This window comes from Coptis chinensis, chromosome 8 (assembly GCF_015680905.1).
Source record: "Coptis chinensis isolate HL-2020 chromosome 8, ASM1568090v1, whole genome shotgun sequence".
Classification (NCBI taxonomy): Eukaryota; Viridiplantae; Streptophyta; class Magnoliopsida; order Ranunculales; family Ranunculaceae; genus Coptis; species Coptis chinensis.
Window position 1 is genome coordinate 27,179,260 of NC_141463.1, and position 23,393 is coordinate 27,202,652.

Genomic DNA, 23,393 nt, shown 5'->3' on the forward strand with positions numbered 1-23,393 from the left:
CCTGTTTCTCGAGAAAAGTGTATGCTTCAATAGCGCCTTTGTCCATGAAACAACCGTCGTTCATGATATCTAATGTTTCCTTTTGATGGTCAGAGAGACCATTAAAGAATGACCGGACTAAGATAGCGGTGTCGAGTTGATGATGGGCACATTCGAGAAGCAGATCAGTAAATCTGCTCCATGCTTTCGTAAAGGATTTCTGGGGATGCTGGCAAAGAATTGAATCTTTTGAAGCATCTATGTAGTTTTCTTCTGAGTATAGAACTTTATCATGAATGCTTATACGAGCTTGGCCCATGTGTCAAGGGATTGCGGCGCTTCACCCACGAGCCAAACGGAAGCTTTATCAGCTAAGGCAAAGGGAAACAACCTAAGCAAGACTTGTTCGTTGGTAACGGTCGGATGGTGGAAAGTGGTGGCCACTAGCTGAATCCGACGAAGATGATTGTACGGTTTTTCATGGTCTAAACCATGGTAAACAGGTAACAAACCGAAAATGTTTAGCGGAATGTGAAAATCACCTGCAATCTCATCGAGTTTAATGCAGGAAGCAAGTCCTTCCTGTAAGGCAGTATAAAAGTCCGAAAGAGGTTTCTCGACTGTGGGATTTTCTTGGGCCATAACTATGGGAGATGATGGCAACTGAGATACTTGACAAAGTTGGTTTCCGAAGGAAGAACTATGTCTGGATAACTTATGCAGTTGTTTATTATATTTCTGACGACGATATGTATGTTCTAATTCCTTATTAGTACCAGACCGTAGTCTCATACAAACATAAATTTTAATTCCAAGCTCATAAGGAATGAATTATGACATAAGGATTAGGAATTACAGAAGGAGAGAGATGAACCACGTCCTCCTGAGCTGTTGCTAACTTGAGCAGGTAAGCTAGAATAACATGTGAATATTCCAGCAGCCATGTCACATGAGAGAATTGAGGGAGGTTGTCCGTGCTAGTATGTTCCTTAATTAGGTAACCTCAATCTTTCACATTTGCTAGACACTGATGGAATAGGATGATGATTGATGATTGTGTATTATGCAATTATTATTAATATGATTTTGATGAAATTTTTTTATTAGGATTTTTTTTTTTTTAAGTTTACGTAATTAATGTATTATGGAGAAGGGGAAAAACACAGGTAATATATTTGCGCATCCTAAACATGTGATTAGATTACAAAATAAGAAATGCCAAAATATGACTAATAATGCAATAAGCACATGCTAATTATACATAGGAAAGGCACACATGCAACCCTATATTACTTGAACGTGATTAATACACGTCCTATGCATGCAATACTATATAGCTACGCATACATAAAATAAAACCTACACGTGCAACTATATGTGAGCTAGGGGAATGTCGAGAACGAACTCATGCAAAGTAATGCCGCGTATGTGAATGGATGTAACATACACATACAAAAATAATCTAAGCAGGTGGTTTGAAATCACGTAGGCATCCAAATATATTCGAATCATATTAACCGTATTAACGTCAAATGACGAACCACACATACTTAAAAAAATTTCTATCCATGCAAAGAATTCTCATGCCAACATACAATTATTCGATGTAAAACAGGTTATAGCAATCAACCAAATAATTTCCTCGATAAAGTTTGAGAAGTTAAAGAATGTGAAACCTGGCGTCCCGCAACTTGACCTATTAGAATTAAATGACCAAGTAACTCCTGAGCTTGTGAACGTACTGGAAGGTAGTTAAATAGGTCCAGAGAGTCCAAAATAGCACTGAGAAGGGAAGTGACTTGGGCCTGAAAGCTGGAGTGCTGATACTCCAGGTAAGTCTCGCGTGCTACTCTGAAAAGTCTCGTCAGAGATTAGTTGATTAGTGCAATACTTCAACTTCTTACAGCATTCTTAGAATGTGCTAAGGATGAGAATTCTAATATGGTTCAGAAGTTCCTGTAAGCAAAAAAATAAAAATTGGTACGAGCAGTTAAGAGAAACGTTAGTATCGCAAAATAAATGAAAATTGAAAAGATGAGGGGGTAGGAAAGGGGGGGGTGTCCAATGATGTATTCCAACTGTTATGTTAATTTTCCGAAGTCCTTAGGCGTGCAGCAACGCCATTTGATAAACGGTAATTTTGGGTTTTTGTCATTTAAGTCCGCATCCAAAGTCTAAAATTTGTAAACGTCCGATTAGTCAAGTTACCTTACTCACGTGGGTTGGTAGCATAGGTCGAGTAAGGGATCGTCCATACCTTAGGACTAGGCAAGGCTCACAACTAGATTTACAACTTTTAGTGAGTAGGATTTTAGGTTATTTCTCAGGTTTAGGTCAATTAAAACTTGGAATGCAAGTAACGTAAAATTACGACAATTGATTTCTACGTAAAATAAAGAGAGATATACAGGGAAAAGGGTTAATCATAATCATGCAAGGTCAGTTTCAACAGTTAGAGTACCATATTACTACAACTCTAAGCTATCTCGAGTTCATAAACAAGCCCGAAACGGCGTCGAGTATTGATCCCTAGTGAGATGCACTCATATTTGAGTTCATATCACTAGCATAAGGAGTTGAACTAATATTCTATCTCTAGAATATCATTTCAGCTCCTGGTTTGATTCTACATCAGCTGGACAAACCAGAGGGCTAACGGCCACCATTGGGTCTCACACGTGACTTGACCTAGTGTAAACTGGGTCTCTCGCGAGACTATTATGGAGTATCAGCACTCCAACTTCGGCCAAACTCAGACATTTTGGAACCGGATATATAATCTAAACCTATTTTCTAAGTAGTGATTCTACAATACTAAAATGCACCCTGATCCTCACATGAGCATCATTAACCCTCCCCTTGGGAGAATTTTAGCTCATGGTCCTTGGAGATTGATTGTTCTTGCTGTATGCAATGAATAAGTAACAAGAAATGAATGAAGAACAGGAATTTAACTTGAAGAAAAATAGATTTTATTGAAGTGAAATACTTATTGTACCTAATACAAGCTTTAAAAGAAAGGAACTACTACTGTGTGAAAGTGCAAAACAACGGAATGAAAATGCAAGAATGAAAAACTAACTTTCTATAGCCACCAACATCAAACTATATACCCCCTCCTTTGAATCTCAAGTGAAGCCTTCCATTTAATGTTTTGTCCTTTTCCTATTTCTAATAATCCAAACTTTGCCTTTTCTTCATTTGCAACATAATTATGTATTAATTCTTGTTTTGTCTTTTCTTTATTTGCAAGGTGGCACACAAATGTTTTGCCACTTGTCTATGCATGATGACTCATCATTTCTTGTGGCCCCGCAGAGTGGGTCCACGTGCTGTGTCTAGTGGCGGCCCAAATTTTGGTATTTTTACAACTTTTTGTCTTTGCGTAGAGCTCGCCACCTTGGTCATTCTGGCAGTTCACTTGCCGAAATTGGCGTCCAGGTTTGAAAGATGTGAGCTGCGGAAGTTTGTTGCTTCTTTACATGTAGACCCGTTCTGCACTGGTTTTGTCCCTTTGGAAACTTCGACTCTAGTCAGCCTTTGTTGGGCTGAGTGGGAAGACTTCGAGTATGCATAGTATTCCCGTACTTTGATGCAGGTTTTATCATCATATTCACGTTAACTGCGAAAACCTGCAAAAGCACAAAAATATAATTATTTCATGATTATTAAACACATAATTAACCAAAATGTTATGTCTCTATGGGGTTTAGTATTACAGTTTTGGGTGCTTATCAAATACCTTTTCCATATGATCACAAATTAATGTCAGGCGTTCAGCGCTAGATATGTTGCACATGGCAATTTTATCATTGGGAAGAACACAATTGGTAGACAGAGTAATACCTAACTCGTCAGTGGGGTTGTCAACAAAAAGCGAGGCTATCAAAGGGACATCACTTCCATCAGTCAAACGAAAGACAGGTCTGAAGCTGCGAGTAGTATCGACAGATGTAACAGAGGCAAGAGTTTGACCAGCATCAAGACCACTTTCACCCCAGGTAGTTTTTCTTTTCTTAGCACTAGAAGTAGTATGGGTATCTTGTGAAGGAACAGGAAGATCATCTTTGGAAGGAGCAGGATGTTTATCCTTGGAAGAAGAAGCATGCGTATCTGGGGGAAGGGCAGTGGGCTTATCCTGTGAAGCTTTAGCCGACATGTTTTTGGCAACTTTCTTCTTTCCCTTATCAAATAATTGGCGACCAACATTTGGGTTTATCATCACTCGAGCTAGGTGTCATATCTATATACAACAAAATATGATGGTCAAATACATCTTACAAAAAGGGATATTGATAAAAGTCAGGAACTTCTTTTTTAATCTGAGGAAAAAGATCTGGGGTCATTTCAAGGTTATTATTTAAGTAATCAATATAGCATTAGGGGAAAATAGGAGGTAGTTCATGCAAAGAGAAGTTAGACAGAAGAAAACAATGATTGTCTAGAGGATTTTCTGAATGAGACTGAGTTGGAATTGGCGACTGACCCATTCTATGAAAAGCCCTACTTTTAAGAACATAAAGAGGGGCACGGTAATTATTGATGTCTGAAAGATGAACATCATCAGTGGGATTGCCTTCTTTATCAACCCCAATCTTGGCATCAACTTCTTCATCAGTTCCTCTCAAAAGTTCGAGTACTCTCTTCAAATACCCACGAACCTTGTCAAAATGAGGAAGGAGAACTGAAAAGATACAGACAGGTTTAGGTTAGATTGGAATTCCGATATATAGATATCGAAAATAAACAAAAGGGGTAGTATACCTGAAGAATTGAAAATTCGATGTTTCAGAGGAGGAATGGCTTCAGTATCGGCACTTTCCCAGTCACCGAAAACTATGATAGGATACAAAGTTTACTCCTTATCGCTTTTACAATTTTTTTGAAGGATACCCATAATGTATTTCTTTGCATGTTTTTTGGGATAAAAGTATCCAATTTGCTTCTCACAAAATTTATAGTGAAGAAGGATGTCGGATAATCTGTTTTTTGGGGAGAGATGGCTATTGTAGTAGTTACAGACAAACATCAGCCTCCAGAAATTACCTATGCCCTGACCAGGGGAAATGTTCAAATGGGTTAAAACTTCACGATCAAGATTTGCCAGATCGAGGAAATTTCAACACTGCGACGATTTAGCCAATAGTGGCAATGATATATGGCTTTCTTAGTACCACTCTTGCATTCGGTATATTTCCGAGTCCCAGCATAATGTTGAAGATAAAGGGAAGGGGGGATTCGATAGGCGGTCTGGACTAAAGCTAGATTCGGTCGTTTGATAAAGAAGGGGCTGAGACCATGTTTCCATCGACTGGAATCTTCGACAGTCTCGCGTTCAGATTCAGAAGCAATAGTTTCGAAAGGATGACAAGGAATTCCTTCTACAATATAATCCAATTCCCAAGAGGTATGAGGTCGATATGTCCTAGTAAAAGTGGAGGCAAAGTTATGACTATCGGTTCTATCTTCAGAATGAGTATTTTCACTATTGGTGCTAACATCAGAAAGGGTGTCTTCACTCACCATCAAGATGACTATAAACAAATAGGTGACGGCAAAGGTATTTTTAGTATCATCAATTTAATATATATATATATATATCATATCATCAATAATACAGTTTGAGATATCGGAAATATCGATATGAAGGTTTTCAATCGATACATCCGATATGTAAAACAACATACATAAGGTTATACATACAGATCATGTTAGGTATGTAAAGATGGAAACTTTTAAGCATTTTAAAGAATGATATAGTGTTTTCTACTATTATGTAACACGAACATACACGGATTTACAGTCTTCAAGTTTTAAAAATCTTCAAAATCTTAAATTGTCAGATTAAGTTCTTTCAAAGATTATATGATAATGTGTCTTTTGGATTAACAAGTAAAGTATAGGAAGAAAAGAACTTACCTTACAGCTTGCAAAAGTTTGGTTTTTTTTTTTTTAATTCTAAAGAAGAACAACGGATTACAAGGACGAAGACGAATGGAGTATACGGTTTTTTGGTTTCTCTAGATAGCGTATAGAAGAAAATTGAAAAGATTAGGGAAGGAGAAACGGTTTGTTCAAACTTTTATATTTAAAGTTTGGACCGGGTGGTTATCCATACCCAAATGTGAAAATGGGCATTTTGATATAGCGGTCTTTTCGAAAAGTTGAATTTGAGGTTAAATTTCAAAATTTTGAGAGAGGGCGATGTAGTGGGCAAATATCGTGCCTTTGGATATTTTATCTGATATTTCAAAACTCGAGATATTGACATAAAAGTCAATATCTAGGTATATTTCATGGTTATTTCAAATATTTGCCGATATTGAGGGGGAAAAGAAGAAGAAAAGCAATGGACACGGGTCAGGAGTTAATTTAGTCAAAGCTAATTTAAAACAATTATATAAAGACTGGATCAGTAAAAAAAAATTCATTCCAACATTCCATAAAAATTGTTATAAAATGGAGAGAGAAAGAGAGAAAAGAGGGCCATTGTAGAACCTCCTTGATTGATTGTTCAATAAAAAACTTCATTTACATCATGTCAAATCTACAGCTCAATTCAATTTCATTCAAACCGTCATCTAATCTCAGAGATATAAGAACAATTAAGAAAGATTATTCTTCAACATCACACCTAATATCTCCCAATTCCTACTTCACCCACTAGAAAGACCTTTATCTCTCTTAAAAACCAAGCACCAATGCCCAGAAAAGTAAACCAGGGCAATGAGTACAGTATTTCAAAATGGCCCTACAGTTGGTCGTGGCCATCCTCCCCCGTAATACCTCAACCACCAGGGCACATCTTGCATAACCATCCCGTTGATCATTCCAACTTCATTGATCGATCGGGTGGTTTGATTTTCTCATGGCTCCACCACCGATTAGATTAGTTTGCCCAGATTAAGAAACCGAAACTGAGTTGCAATTCTGAAGAAAGCTACGGCGATTAAAATTGTGTAATAATAAGATCAGACATGAATCAAGGGACGGGTTTTTAACTTTTGATGTTTATTAGGGTGTTGTATTTGTTACCCTTTGTCATAGATTGCAAAAGAAACAGACAGACACTCCCGAACGAGATAAAATGGGAATGGAGAAAACACCTCAGGTTGACATATAAAGTTATCAAATAATTTGGATTCAATTACTTTTAATGCTTTTGAACTATGTCAAATAACCGAACACGGTTTGGTTGAATTGAAGTCACTTGAAATGGTCGATTTACTTCATATATATTGCGTACTTGAGCACATTGTTGCATTACTATGCAAGGGAGTACACTCACAACAAGTCAATGACATATTGATGAAAGAAAAAAGAAGAATGGAAATATATAATATCAAAATATGGTTGGCATTTACTCAACCCACCAACCTCATAAGCATGAAGAACATAATAACTTAGAGGTCCAGCTCAAATGGTTACAGAATTCTCTTAACAGAAACAGAACATAATTAAGTCTACGTAGAACCCTAAAGTTACATATCTAGTAACGATGACGTGCTAGAGCAAAAGAAAGATGGTGAATTATGATCATGATTTTTATTTTTTTAGAACTGGTAAAACACACACTGCAGATGCATTTCATCGGATCAATGGAGAAGTACTGTAATCATTCCTCAACTTTGATTCACTCCTACTCTACCTTAGGTTCCTTCACTTCCTTGGCTACGATTGCTTCCTTTACCTCCTTGGCTACTATGGGTTCCTCTACTTTCTTGATCACTGCCATGGGTTCCTTCACTTCCTTGGCTACTATGGGTTCCTCTACTTTCTTGATCACTGCCATGGGTTCCTTCACTTCCTTGGCTAATATGGGATCCTTCACTTCCTCGGCTACCTCAACATTGTCAATTATCTTGGGTGGTAACTTATACTCGAGTTGTATTTTGACTTCAGGGTTGTCGAATGCTGAAAATGGAAAAGTCCGGTAAAGACCGGCCATTCCCTTGAAAGAAATCCTTCCATCGACAGGATTGTCGATAGAAATTTCATTCAAACTAACCCAGATTAACATCTCCTTTATCTTGACACCAGTCAATTTCCTGATCTTATACTTATCAACATAGGCAGTGATCTCTGTACCATATATGGCCTGCCTTCCAATCTTCTCAAACTTGTGTTCTATTTTATTCTTTTGCTTTAGCCATACAAAGCCAGTATCTTCCATGTAACCACATTCTAGTATGTCTCTCAATGGAAGGAGGCCGGTGGGCAGTCCCACTTCCTTGAGCAAGAACTTGCTTCTCTCTTTTCCTTCCTCATCTCCAAAGCAAAGGTCAGCCTTGGCTCTCATTTCTTCTGTGATCACAACCATTTTCTCTCTCTTTTCTCTGCTGAGTGTGTTTAGAATGAAAAGGAGATGTTATTTGTGGGGCACCAAGGAGGTGTTAATATAGTGGAGAAGTTGCAAGTTTGGACTACTTTCTCAAAAAAACTACCAGTCTACCACTGTAAGTGTAAAGCGTGGCACTTAAAGTTCACAGCAAACTTTTTTTGTTAATTGTTGGTGATGAAGCAAAGAAGGCTTCAGTATTTGGCCATAGAATTAGAGTTGTTACTTATGCATGTGCTGTGTCTGACTGGAGTTGCCTAGTTGGTCCATAACCATAAATAGAAGTAAACAGATTTAGTCACCATATGTTAGGTTTTGGACAAGGAAAGGGTATTTGAAGACTTTCAATTCAGTTTTCAGATCTGTTTTAAATAAGACAGTTGGGAAGTTACGGTCAAATTTAAGAGAGGAATGGATGAGCTAGCTGGTGATGTTGTCAGTATCAGAAATAATGCTCCCTATGATCGATATCATGATATAATATAAATATTTTTAAGGACATTGGAAATTTTGATGGTGTAGCGTCAAGAAGAATGTCTTCTTGAGAATGATACCATAGAACTTGCCTTCTTCACTAATAGGTTCCATACTTGTGGTTTAGTTTAGCTATATTGAGTAAAACTACTAACTCAGGCCCAACCACATTCAATTTGCTCATATAATTCAAGCTAGGCAGACAAGCCCAAGTCATAAAGTAGTGACAACCAAATTGTAAATTCACTTTAATGAGGGCTCAACAAACACCAAACTTGGTTACTGTTGCTGGCTGACTGGCTCCATAGGACGCTATCAATCAGACCATGGTAGCAGCTTCGTCAACGAAAGTATTTGTTGCCAGGACTCAACCAAACTGTCCACGCAAGTACGGGACGATGTAAATTAATAAGGCTCCACTTTAGAGGTTCAAAGTTCAAACACCAAAACTAGGTGAATTTCATCCCTAGTTTGACCAGCTTTTTAAATGTCATCCCTGTATATAGTACTTCTTCTTCAAGTGTAACTAATTTTTAACAAATATATATATTTCATAACCAAACTTGATTTTGTAGTTTAGGCATTAGAGTCGTTGATTCACAACCAATAAGGCTCTCCTGTGACCTGTTTAGGTATATATTGGCATACACTAGGTTCCACAAAAGGTCTTTCAGTTGATCCAATATTTCAATCGTTATCTGAAAATTTGATCTAGCCCTTTTAGAGGTAAATAAATACTTTTTTTTCTATTATCAAAAAGATATCTATATATCAAAAAAAAATTACACACTAGGTACCCATCATTTCAAAGAGCCCAAAGAGTATCACAAACTTGAATATGGCAATCCCTGCAGGGACACACGCCTACACGCCCACAACCCCACACTAAATAACAATCAGTCCTTAAACCGCAATTAACATATCCCGAAAACGATATTTACAAATTGAGACCTCTTACAAATTATGTCCAATACTGGAATGACTTGTCGAACCAAAATGGAAATCTAGAATGAAAGATATGAATTGCTTCTTTGGCTTCAGTTGTGTTTGCCTTTACAAGCTAAACTAAAATGTCATTGTTTGCGACTGTGTTCTTCCTAATTCTGATGTTCTCTACTTTTTCTGATTGCTTTATATTTCTTTTATCTCCTCTCCTTTAATAATCGATACTTATACGCATTAATAAAGTGATGCACCACTAACCACTTTGTGGCATAAATGCATAACAAGATGCGGCCAACATTATAACCAAAAGAAAAATGTGGCATACGATGATACGAAAAATATAAATAGTCCTACTGTCTAAGATTGGAACGTTTAGAATTCTATGAAGACGGAATTTTACTATGACATGAGAGAATATATCACAACGATCACAGAAAATACTCTTTACACAAATCAAACATTCAGTAGGTGGTAAAATATCTCCAATATAGTAAACCGTTGTTTGCTTCGAAGCATTCTCTGAGTTCTGGAGTGTTGGAAGTGTCAAAGAAAATATGTTAAGGAGTCAAGTTTCTATCTCTTCTAGTCTTGATCGCCCTATAAATTTTAGGACTCTGCAAGGGTAGTCTTCCAACAACCACCCACAATCCTAGTTTTCTTTTCCAAATTACCCGGAATCAAGACCCAAACAGTAAACAAAGAAAACTGTTTCAAAAGAAAAGGGATGGTGGAATGCAGTCTTCTAATATAGGTTTGTGGAGGGCGTGGACGAGGAGGTATCCTAATATAAGTTGCGCAGCAATGCAATACAGTTTTGAGCCACTCAGTGGGAACACTGCAGCAGAAAGATCCAGTGCAACTGCATGAGGTTCCACAAGCAGTGTCTAGGGCACTAGCAGCAGCATCCACTAGAAGACGGCCAAGGAACAAGTTAAATATCAATGATCTTGCAGTTCTTGCTACTGCTTCTCTCACAGGCAAGCATGGCCAGAAAGTACCCCCTGAATATAAAGTACATGTGATGATGTGAAGAGGAAAAGAATATCTAGATTAAACGGTGGGAGATTCTCTAACACTTGGTTCAACATAACTTACTGGACGCCTTCCCCCCACCCAAATGGTAAATGTTTCCATAAGGTGAAAATAGCGTAATTGAAACAAATGGAAGAACACCTATGGCCTCTTAATTCTCTCCTGTAAAGCACAAGTATAATTCTTGCTTTTCTTTTTCCTTTTTTTGGGACAAGTCGGTATAACCCACAATTATCATCTTCCAACATCCTCGCTTTCTCCCTAAAAAAGAAAAATATACAGAGACAACAGTAGGGCAATACCCAATGATATGAGATACTTGCTTCCTCTCTAACTGTTCTATGAACAACTTTACCATGTATCTATGAGTAGAGTCGTCTCTATTTCCTAAGGACTGAAGGTGGCAAGTTGAACGACCTAAAGACAAATACTCGATTCCAAATTTTTAACAACTTGGAAATACATATAAAAATTACTTTCTGCTACTATTAACCAATGTTATGAGCAATAAATGTCACATTAAATACTTGTATTGATCATTTTCTGAATTACATGGAACGCTCAATGGGATTTAGGCATTCAGCCCTCTTGTTACCTTAAGTTTCCATTGCGCCACCATGGCTGAAGTTGTTTAGCAATGACTTGATGTGTTGAACTTCTTTGGGCACTGATCCTGTGAGGACCTGTTTTGAACATCAAAAGGTTGATCATACATTTAGTATAAAAGATCACACGAAATTGGTTGGCAAGACCTGTACCTCATATCCGGTTTCAGTTATAAGGACTTCATCCTCAATTCTTATCCCTGTACCTTGGAACCTGTAAACATTACCAGTTTAGAATCAATGTTAAGCATTTCTCAACAAGTCATGGCCCATGGGAACCACTGGACAACATCAAGGATGCACTTGGTAAATATTAATCACGCATTATCTTTCACCAAAGGCCAAATGGCTCTCAGACCACCTTCCAAAAGCCATTATCTGGGTTCTTTGCTAGGTTACATTGACACGGACACGTGTGTCCGTATCCGACAAAGATACGGAGTGTCTGACACGGTGAAATATCAAAAACTAAGGTATATCACACAGAATATGTGTCCATGTGTGTCCGACACAGACACGTGGATACGCATCCGACACATATTATTTTTGAAATATGGTGTGTCCATGTAACATAGGTTCTTTGGAATAGACAAAACAAAGGATCTTTAAACTCAAACCAAAGGAGAAGCACAAGATTATACAAGATACTTAAAAATAACAAACAGGTTTTAAGACTTACCCCCCTCCCCCAAGACTCACAGCAGGACTGAGTCAACTAGGATGACCGTGATCCTTCCATTCAAGCCACATGAAATGTCCTAAGTACCCTTTGGAGCATGAATTACACAGATACCCCTTGACTCTCTCAAAACCAAAGGGGAGTTAGTGACACGTGTCAAGATCTCAAGCACCTAAATTAATGGCTACAATTTAATCGAAATCAAAACACATGTCAATATCTCAAGCACCTAAATTAATGGCTACAATTTAATCGAAATCAAAACACATGTCAATATCTTACAAACTTAATCTAACAGTTGACATCGAAAAACCACAAAAAAGCATTATTAGTGTTACACCACCCCCCCCCCCCCCCTATTTGTTTCTACAAAAATTAGTAGTATCCCCCCAACTCCAATTCTCAAGAATTACATTTTAAGGGCTTCCAACATCACCGCCACCTCTAATTAAGTTTGGGGTAAAAAGATTAATGGTGAATGGTTAGTTCATTGTTGAAAAAGTTATTGATACACATCGAAAATGGAAAATGAAACTGAATTGGTATTATTTGGGAAATCAAGATGAGAAGTTTTAAAGATGAAATTTTTTGGCTAGATAGAGAAGAAGATGAGTTAGCTGTAGGACCGATCTCGAATGGCACAAAAGAGATACCAATAGATATTTTGATTTGATTAAATTGTAGCCATTGATTTAAGTACTTGAGATCTTGACACATGTCACTAACTCCCCTTTGGTTTTGAGAGAGTTGAAGTGTATTTGTGTAATTTCATGCTCCAAAGGGTACTTAGGACATTTCATGTGACTTGGATGGAATGATCACGGTCAACCCTAGTTGACTCGGTCCTGCTGTGAGTCTTTGGAGGGGGGAATCTAAAAAGCAAAGAACTGGGGGTGGAAGTCATTTTGGCAAAGTTAGTGGGGAAATGAAAAGAGGTTTTTGGGCGGATTGAGATATCACAATTGGCGTAATTGAGATACTTAAATACTTTAATGTTGTAATTTACTTTGTTTTTCCGAGTTAGATGATATTGACTCTAGTGTCTTGCTAAGGGTAGTCCATACTCCATCTTTGTGTACTTGTAAGTTGTAACACTCCTTCGAATGGTAATGGAATTGCATTTTATCGATCAAAAAGAAAAAAGCAAAATATAAAGCAAAACAGAAGACTTCAGTCGGATTGAACTTAACCAAGTTACTTGCTATAGTTCTCTAAATAGTAAATACCTGAAAACTGTGTAAGTAAACAAAAGTACACCTTCAGTAGTTCACACTAGAAGATCCGTAAAAAACTGATTTTTATGTCTGACTTCAAAGACAGAACGCCACAGAAGCCAAGGTTGTATTCTTTTCAGATGAATCAATTTTCTACACAATTCCTTACAAACCTTACTATAAAAGATCTACACTCCTACACAATCCTACTCCTGTACTACAAGCACAACAAAACATTGGCCAAGAGGAATTAAATATCAAGTTAAATTGAGTAATTACCATTTTGGGCAGTCAAAGAATGATGGAATATACACTCCAGGTTCAATCGTTACCACCTGTGGAAAGCCAGTAAGAGTCTGCTTAACAGATAGCGAAGGGAATAAACTAAATGGGCATTTGCTGTTTGATTTTCTCAACAGTGATGCTATTGAAAGGTCACATATAAAAGGGAGCATGGAGACTTTAAACAGGGAAAAAGTTATAAACGGTCCAAAGGGTCAAGCAGATTCATTTGAAGTAATTTACTGCAAACTTTTTTTTTTAATCAAATACTACAAGAAAGAAAAAATTTCTTCCATAAGGGGATTTAATAGTAACTTACAACACCTGGCTTCAACGGACGGTCTACACTAATCATGGAACAGTCGTGAACATCCATTCCTAGATAATGACCTGGTTCATCGAAGAACAAAATAGAAACTCTGTTAGCAAACCAAGAAATAAAAAAACAAACCACCTAGGGGAGAGGGAATAAAAATCTTGGGGGTGTCTATTCATTAACTGAACAGGACAAACTGTTTCGATAAAGTACAAAAATAAAAATAACAATAGGACGTACTTGTATGTTTATGCTAAAGGGATGAAATAACAAAAACCTATAGAAGTTGGATTCAACTGATTGTAAGTTCGAGAAAGGCTTCGCTCATCTTTCAAAATTCCAATCTCCTTGAGACCTTTGCGCAGCATTTCAACCTGCAGACGCATGTGAAACGATGATAAAAAACTTCTTACCCATCCCACTGCAGGTAGCTTAACTCCATAAAGGAAAAGCTTAGTTTCTAAACTTAAAACAAGAGAGGAGGGGGGGAGGAGAGTAAGATGTACTCATTACAGAATATTGATGATTTTTAGTAAGGACTTTACACTAAATTGCAAGAAAAAATACAATAATTATATACATCTTAGAAACTTGAAATTTTACACAGATATCATCTTAATGATACTGGCTAGAGCTTTCCAAGAACACCAATTTTGTTTGCTTTGCTGACTCGATGCGTTCTCAGTCTTGAAATTTCTGAGGGTGAAATAATGAAAAAGAAACTGATGCACTTGTGCGCATATAGATATGAACGTGACACCAACGAATCACAAACTAGTTGCTTGTGAGCCACTACGGTTGTTGTGCGTGACAACCGGACTTGAAACCCACAAAATTGAGAAGGGAGATGACAAGTTATTGCTTGTAATCACCCTGCAAATAATCAATAATAAACACACACACAAAGAGAAAACCTTTCTCACACAAACACAAAGTTTATTAATCAACAACCAAGTATGGCCAATGGCCTACAACTCAATATATAAGTAAAGGAACCAATGAATTTAGAAACTAGCTTTCTAATTCAATTTAGAAACTGAAATAACTAATTCTCGGAATAAAAAATAAACCTAAAAATAACCTATACTAAAAACACCAAAATAGCAATCAAACATGCTTCTAAAAATTCCTAATAACATATGAACAATTAGGACTCAAAACAAGGTTTCCAACCCTAGAATGCATCAGAAAAGGGGGGAGGAGGTTCCAGGGAGTACATGGAACCTGACACAAACAAACTTACCCTTGTTGAGAACTTGAGATACTTGGAAGTTTTAGATCTCAATGATTTTTGGTGATATGATCTCCTCAAGATATAGATCATCTCCATAGAAACTCAAATCATCTGAATTTCATACCGTACCAAATGTTGCTTCCCATTAACAGTGAGATCAGTGGTCCATAGTTCTTCAACTTCCAAACAACTTTTGACAAGGCTAGATGCTTCAAATTTGGCCTATTTGCTCTAGAGATGTTTTATATATAGTAAGGAGATCATCCTCACAAAAATTCATTGAAATCTAAAACTTTTAAATCTGTCTATACGTCCTTAGAAGTTAGAACCCTCCCTTAACATCATTTGCAAGACTAAAAATTCAGTGGTTGGCTTTTCTTAATGGTAAAATAAACCTAGATGAGGGGGGGGGGGAGGTAAAATGGAGATAAAAAGCTTGCATTGTATCAGTGAGATCGATTAGCTTCACCTAAGACTAATATGTGCCATGGGCTGACAACCATCAAAACGTTTCTCTTTTATTTTTCTAAACTATGTATATGTGCAAAGCAAGCCGTAAATACTCTTTTCACGATCTCAACTTCATTAACATTGGGTCCATCCCCCACCCTCATGTGCTATCTTTCAACTGATAATTATTTGTCAAAATAATGAATGGATGAGAAACCACCAAACTGTGGGTTGAACTTAAATAGTATATTACTGATGTAACAATCAAAAAAAATCTTTTGGTAGGTAAAACAAGATTTCAATAAGATATCATAGTGTGAGAGGTTCACACTACAGACCAGTAGTTACATCAAAGCTGCACTCCAGCTTATGGAATAATAATTATTGTTAGTAAAGGACATTATTAGATAGTATGAAAAATAATCTTATCGAGACTGAAAGTATATTCTACAATCTACATGGATATCATTTTAAACTGGAGAGAGCCTTCTTTTGATCGGTAAAGTATAATTTTATTAATATAATTATATAACTGGAGAGCCTTCCATTAATGCTTTCTGGACTCAACATTAATGCAGTATAGAAATCTAGGAGGGTGGAACAATTATTTTCCGAGGACAGAACAAGTGGTTAGCTTTTCTTAATGGTAGACTAGTCCAGGAGGAAGAGATAACTAATTTCTTTAATTATTTTCTTGTCTAATTTGTAACTTTGCTCGCTGCTCTAAACGATCTAGAAAAAGCACCCAGCACAATAATTTTAATATAGGATATCGCTCAAGCATATACTATTCTGGGTTTAAACCATACCGAGTGGTTATGTATTTGGCGAATACTTGCACCAGGTTTGCAAAGCTTCACACATTCCTTGTTCGTTTCTAGAATCAAATCATAAAGCTCTTCCTGAAATCCATATACCGCAATAGATTAAGCATCAGGCATGTGTATGTCAGGTATTTTGCCAATATGGTGATGCATTTGAAATAAGTAAATGAACCAAGGTTTATAGAAGATTTTCTTCACAGATTGCATGAATCAATAGCCTACATCGGCTTCTGTACATGGAAAAATTGTTGGGATAAAAATATAAACACATACTTGAGAAGACGAGAAACTTCCACATGGTGGCCAAGTGCGAGTCATATCACTAACATAACCATGCAGCTCACATCCAACATCCATCAAGAGAAGGTCACCGTCTTTAATCTTTTCACATATTCAAGTTAATTTTCCTAAAAGATAACACAATCCAAAGAGACTATAGTTGAAAAATAATTAGTCTTACTTTCTGATCGTTTCGAGAATAGTGGATAACACTGCCATTAGCCCCACCTCCAACCACTGGGTTGAACCTAGCCAAAGTGAACATCTATTGGGTAAGTTATTTGTATAGCACCTCTCCAAAAAAGTTGGTGAAGTGAACAATGACAGGCTATGGGAAAAGCCATCAGCAGAAAAAACACCCTTATCTTTGTAGTCCAAACTGGCATTTTGGTTGACAAATTAGCTATGCTGATATTTTAAATAAGCTGGTAATGTAATTATCATTGGCTTATATTTAAACTACGTTAAACTATTTATGGTGGAAAGTTAAATAAGCTTGTAATACAAAAAACCTGCTTCCTAATCTTCTTCTATTCACTTGAGTATGATTAACTAGACTATGAATTAAACCAAAACCGGTTGAAATTGACTGAAAATTAGAATACACACTCAATAAAAGCATGAAGATATATTATAGACGTCAAAAGAAATATTTTGATTGGCAATAAGAGTTCCTATTTTCCAAAATATCAATCCAAAGATTTTGTATTTGTTTGGAACTCGAGAGTGCCACTGCCTTGCTAATTGAGCAAGAGGTGGGACGGGACATAATGAGGTGGGCTAAGGGATGCCAACCTAGTTTGGATATATTAGTACCACGCAGAAGCATATTGCCCCCTTTGCATGTGGCTGAAATATGCTTATCTTTGTGCTCTACTATTTATTAGAAAAACTACATTTTACTTGTTAAAAAAATACCCATATTTGATATGGGACACCAATCCCAATAACTAAAACAAAGAAAATTGCTGACCTATAAACAATCTGTATCGATAGATTCTCTCCCCAAAAAAAATAAAAACAAAAACAGAAACAGAAAACAGAAAAAATAAAAACAAAGCCAAAATAAAAAATGATTAAAACTGCTTACGCCATTCTTTGGGCTCCTTTCATTCTGCATTCAAATTCAAACTTAGCCGACAGTTTACCCTCATCAGGTGATGTCTTCGAAACGAACATTGTCTGCAAAAGCGCCTGTCCATGCAAACAGTGTAAAGTATAAAACAATTTAAACTTTGGTTAGATAATTCAGCCTGAAATATATGTATGAATAACTACAACAAATACCTACACATTGACAAATCCTTTTATGGGGAAGGTGCATCAACAAATATCTATGAAGAAAGGACACTACCATCTTCTATGCATTTTTCATGTCAGACCCTGTCCAGTATCGTTAATGCCATTTTTAGTACTCCTACTTACTATTATGCCCAGTCCTAGTTTTTGCAGTTTACTGAATCCAACACTCTATACACATTTTGAAGTCCACAGCATATACCATATGCAGGCAATATGGAATATCTGCAACCTCCTTACACCATATATGCGGGTTGTAAAGAGGTTTATACATCTTGTACTGTCTTGTATTTTCTTTTCTTTTCCTCATCAAATTCAACTCCATAAGAGAGAGAGAGAGACTCAAATATGTGTTACCCAGATAATGAAGGAAACAGCTTCACCTACTTGAAATAAAACTATCCGACACAGGTATGATTCCCACTTTTTGAACATTTCGGTATCATAGACTAAAAGATTAAATTGAAAACAGCCACACAAGCATCAAAACGTATCCATTTTGAAGAAGATTACAAGCTCATTGGAAGCCTTAGAAGTAGATGTTGGTTCGGAGCTCAAAATGGAAAATGGTATCATTCAAGTCACATAATAGAAAGATAAATGTCTGTGGATATCATTATTTTCAATTTTCATTAGCTCATCCATCTTTTATCTGTATTTCGTTAATTTCTCATCCTTATCACAGCTTAACATCTAAGATTAAGGGCTATAATCTTAGCCATATCGATAAGACTTGTATATCGGTATTGAACATGGGTACAATTGTACAAAGTTTCTTACACAGCGAATGGAAAAGTGTAGGATAGATATGTCTATCCTACACTCATAGTGTGTTGACATCACATAGGTTATCATTGAAGTTCAGGTCAAATTATCAAACACTTAACACTCTATGAATTAAAGAAAGTCAAATCAAATATGGAAGTACCTGGCAAGCAATTGATGCAGCTTCTCTCATTAGTTTAGCTTCTGCTTGTGATTTTATCCATCGCAACTCATGTGTATAAATAGAAAGATCCATCACTTTTCCACTGGAAGAAGCCTTTTGGAAGGCTTCAAGATCCATGTAGGATGGCAAAGCGGTTTTCACATTATGGAATAACTTGGATGAACTGCTAATCATATCTTGAAGGATCTGTAGCAGTAGATATTACCGATAGTATAGCTGCAAAAACTGAAAGCACACTTGAAAAGTACTAATGTGGACTCTGGTTCATGTAAAGCTGTTCATGTAAAGTCCATATGCATGGTTTGTGAACATGTACATAATTTTGCAGAAGAAGACGCTTACTGTATTATTTTTCTAGGTTGTTGCTACAATCTAGACATGACACTGATTAGATATTGGTGACTAGTATATAGCAAATAATCAGGGAATTCTGAAGTCAAGAATCAAAGTACTGAAAATATTCATTGACCTGGTCATTCCTAAAAGTAATAGGACAAATGGCCCTCATTACTTCCAATGTAGTCTGAAGGGACACATTAAAAGGTAATCTAATAATGATTGCATGTGAGCATGCCCATATATATGATATTTCAAGTACGTGAGTAGAGCCTGTGATATTCAGATGTTGAACTTTTTATTTGACTATAAGACAAACATACTATCATATACATGCAGGTGAGCTTTAGCTTTCCTTCTACTCACCCGATCCCTAGACCTAGCAGGTTTGAGTTATGTAGACAGTCCCTACAATAATGTCATGATCAATGCTGAACAAGATCCAGACTCATTGGTTTATCTTTGGCACAAGATAACAGACTGACATAATATTCATCGCTGTGATGATGATATAACACAACATAATTGATAATCACCTTCATAGTACGGAATAGCAATAATAATGATTACAGCTTTGCTGAAATAATTGGAGTGACAATGTTTGGTAAATATAAACTCACTCACCTTATGCATTTTGTTTATAGGAAATGCATTATCGGCCTTGAATGTGTCTAAAGCTGCATCGACTCCAGCAATTTGACCTTGCCAAATTACATCCTGAAATTCAAAAAACAAGGGGGGTGTATCCTTAACGTGGAAGCAAGGGATTAAGAAGAAGAAGAAGCAATTGTAATTAAGGTTTAATTGAGTACAAAGATGATTAAATTCTTAAGTTCTTCTATACAAGTTGTACTGAAGAAGAAAATTGTTTCAAATTATGGAGTCAATTAAAAATTCTCTTTCATCTGTATGTGGAACAAATTCTTTCTATTCATCTTCTTCCAGGACTTAATCGAATTTTTAATTTTTTTTTTTTTGCTAAGTTAGCAGTATTGTATACTTGTATTATCATAAAAGTATAGGGAAAGAGTTACATACAGAGAGTATACAACTCAAGCTAGCAGGGAGGGCTGCATCATCATGGGAGTTGCAACAACCCTACTAGAGTACTAGGCAGGCCTCCTGCACCTCCTACAATCCCAGTAATCATTTGCACGGCTCCCTGCAAAAGACAGACTAGCTAAACAAATCATAATGGATTTGCACCAGCCGAGAATCGAACCCGGGCCTGTACCGTGGCAGGGTACTATTCTACCACTAGACCACTGGTGCTAATCAGATTTTATTTACAGGTGCACGAATTTTCAGATTCTTATCCAACCAAACCTGGCATAACCAATCATTTTGTCGCCATAAGTCTGAGACACTTAGAATTAGATATGCGTTTATAGTCAAAAATCTTCTCGATGTGATTCAGCCAATCCACAAACATGTTAGTATCCATTTGTCAATACTAAACTCGGGCATCAACTTTAATTTTCCAATGCAGACTAGTTTCAAATGATCCACAGAATTTGGGCATGTGCTGAAAAGTATCTTCACATTTCTGGATCCCCCAAAGCCAACCCCTTTCTGAGTCAACTTAGTCAAAGGTGCTAACAAACGAGAAAATCCCTATATGAAACGGCGATAATAACCAGTATGCCCAAGGAAACTCCTAATCTCTGTAACTGATCTAGGTTTCGGCCAATTCAAAAGTGCCCCAATCTTTGATGGATCCACTGAAATACCAGCAGCCGATATCAAGTGACCAAGAAATTTGACCTTACTAAATGAAAAATCGCATCTACTGAACTTTCCATACAACTGATGCTTACATAAAAATGTGAAGTGCAACTCTTAGATGTTGCTCATGCTCCTCCTGTGTCCGTGAGTATATCAAGATGTTGCCGATGAAAACAAACACATACTGGTCCAGGTGTGTCCAGAAAACTTAATGCATCAAATCCATGAATGCAGCAGGGGCATTGGTTAATCCGAAAGGCATAACAGCAAACTCGTAGTTACAAATTCTAGTGCGAAAAGTTGTTTCCTGGATGTCGCTCTCCCTAACCAACATCTCCTGATAGCCAGAACGCAGATCAATCTTGGAGAAGTACCGAGCTGCTTTCAACTGGTCAAATAAGCCATATATGTGCGGCCAAAAAAATACTTGTTGTTGATAGTCGCCTTTTGGTGGCAGTTTGGAGAGGGGAAGTCACACACTAGAATATGGGGTGTATGATATAGTGGTGGTGATATTGTTCGGGAAGATCAGTTTAAGGAATCATGTTCAGAATTATGGTTTCTGCCAGAGATCTCGAGGATGTGGCATGTAAAGGCTGGATACTATCACTCCAGAAGTGGTGGCAGTCGGCCCTCTGGCACAAAGTTATTAAAAAAAATGGATTTTTTTTCTCTTTTCTCAGAAATGACAAACCTAAACAAATTGCACGCCCATAATTTTAAGGATATTAAATTATTGATGTGTACTGTTAATATTAGAAGAATAAAAACATTGGAGATGCCTAATAGCAGACACTGACACATGACATGGATACGTGCATACCTTTTTCAAAAACGTAGGATACAGATATGTGAAGGAAACGTTAAAAGATAATTGTAAATTGACTAAATTCAATCGAATCATTTAATTTGAAGCATGTTCAATACTAACAGATTAAGCAATAAGCAACATAAAACCCTTATATTGGGTCCCATTCTGCCTATTGTTTGGTTTTAAACGAGTTAATAAAACCTTAATACCAGGTCCTGTTTTGTTTTAATTTTCCTGTCATTGAAAAAACTAAAATAAAACACAAATAGTGCCCTGTGTATGTCATAGGTGTGTCCCCAGTGTGTCCCAAGCGTGTCCAAATTTGTAAAATATATTTAACAAATCGGATACTCCATATAGTGTCTCAGACACGTGTCAGACACATATTGGGGAGTATCGCTATCCAATACGTGTTAGACACAAATACTTTGACTCTAGAGAAGTATCCATGCTTCATAGCCTAATATTTCTCTCACACATAAACTTCAAGTTTCACAGTACAAAAAGATTCTAACCCTCTATGTTTTTAATACTGATAACATAATTTATGTAAGCTTTGTGCTCATGGGACAAGTTAACATTGCACAAGAGTAAGAAAAAAAAACAGTTTATACACTTTAAACTTACATGAGGATCCGGTTCCGGCATAAACATGCATAAACCACAATCATGACCTAGAACAGCAACGCCACCCGGTTGCTGACATCCAGTTATATACAAGTAATCAGAATCCTGTCTATATGTGTATGGCACAACGTCTGTCATCATTTTCACAGGGGCAGCAGCAATGATAGCTAAACTCTTTTCAGGAAGTAACTCCAACAATCTCTTTCTTCTAAATGTATATTCATCAACCGTTATACATGGTGTAATCTCCCCTTCCTCTAATAACTACAATAACAAAACTTTATCACCACTCTAAACATAATAAAACAATCATATATATGATCAGTAGCTGTAAATTTGTTATACCTGAGGATGAGTTGCAGCAGTTGGTTGCCCAACATCATTAATCTTCTTAGTCGAATACGAACAACGACCAATAATCTATAAAAAAAAAACAGACAAACAAGAATTTAAAGACAAGAATTTAGTAAATGTAAATACAGTGAGGTGTGTTACAAGAGTTACTTGATTGAAATAGAGTTTCTGAACAAGTTTCCTTCTTAAACATTGCATTTCTGTTCACTCACTTTTTTTTTTCTTCTTTTTCATAAAACCTGACTAGGGTTTAAGAGGCTTCCTGTTTTGGGCTTGGATCTTTTAAAAGTCTGGGCTGGATTTTGGCCTTATTATGGGTTGAGCTTAGGCCCGAGTTGATTAATTGCAAAATAGACGGATCGGGGCCACATGCCTACATCAATATCTGCATCAATATTGATTGGCCACATCAATAGCAACTAGTTATCAATTCGTCATTTAATTTTGAATGCCCATTTTCTTCAATCTCAATGTGCTCCAATCCATACCCATTATCCACTCAAACCAAGGATTGAAAATATATATTGTATAAAAGGTAAAAAAATTTACAAAAACCCAAATCTCAATAAAAAAAGATGACAAATTAAAAGTAACAAATTGTACTCATTGAGCCTACTCAAGAGTTGATTAGTAGATTAGTA

The 23,393-nt window shown here is 36.7% G+C and overlaps 2 protein-coding genes and 1 non-coding gene across 15 annotated transcripts; all 3 read right to left on the reverse strand.

Moving 5' to 3' along the window:
- Positions 1-7,288: 7,288 nt before the first annotated feature.
- On the reverse strand, positions 7,289-8,617 carry LOC147480844 (uncharacterized). The gene has a single exon (XM_086576553.1). It carries the CDS (start codon positions 8,297-8,299, stop codon positions 7,619-7,621), a length of 681 nt encoding a protein of 226 aa, XP_086432679.1. The 5' UTR covers positions 8,300-8,617; the 3' UTR covers positions 7,289-7,618.
- A 1,488-nt stretch (positions 8,618-10,105) lies between these two features.
- On the reverse strand, positions 10,106-23,029 carry LOC147480845 (Metallopeptidase M24 family protein). 13 transcript variants are annotated; one of them, XR_015205640.1, is made up of 16 exons: positions 22,903-23,029; positions 22,744-22,818; positions 22,399-22,662; positions 19,860-19,952; positions 18,879-19,085; positions 17,742-17,845; positions 16,833-16,899; positions 16,646-16,753; positions 16,358-16,450; positions 14,142-14,238; positions 13,868-13,938; positions 13,546-13,601; positions 12,053-12,168; positions 11,527-11,587; positions 11,364-11,451; positions 10,106-10,737 (listed from the first exon to the last, which is right to left on the reverse strand). XR_015205640.1 is itself a non-coding variant. In XM_086579943.1 (15 exons), exons 1-14 carry the CDS (start codon positions 22,948-22,950, stop codon positions 11,365-11,367), a joined length of 1,431 nt encoding a protein of 476 aa, XP_086436069.1. In that variant the 5' UTR covers positions 22,951-23,028; the 3' UTR covers positions 10,106-10,737; position 11,364. The 13 variants fall into 13 exon arrangements, 5 of the variants coding, with proteins under 5 accessions (XP_086436069.1, XP_086436073.1, XP_086436072.1 ...); XR_015205643.1 differs by having other exon boundaries at positions 12,053-12,236; positions 22,903-23,028; XM_086579943.1 differs by lacking the exon at positions 12,053-12,168 and having other exon boundaries at positions 22,903-23,028.
- TRNAG-GCC (transfer RNA glycine (anticodon GCC)) lies at positions 20,437-20,507 on the reverse strand. Its single transcript has one exon. It is a non-coding gene; the product is annotated as a tRNA-Gly (tRNA).
- Positions 23,030-23,393: the final 364 nt, after the last annotated feature.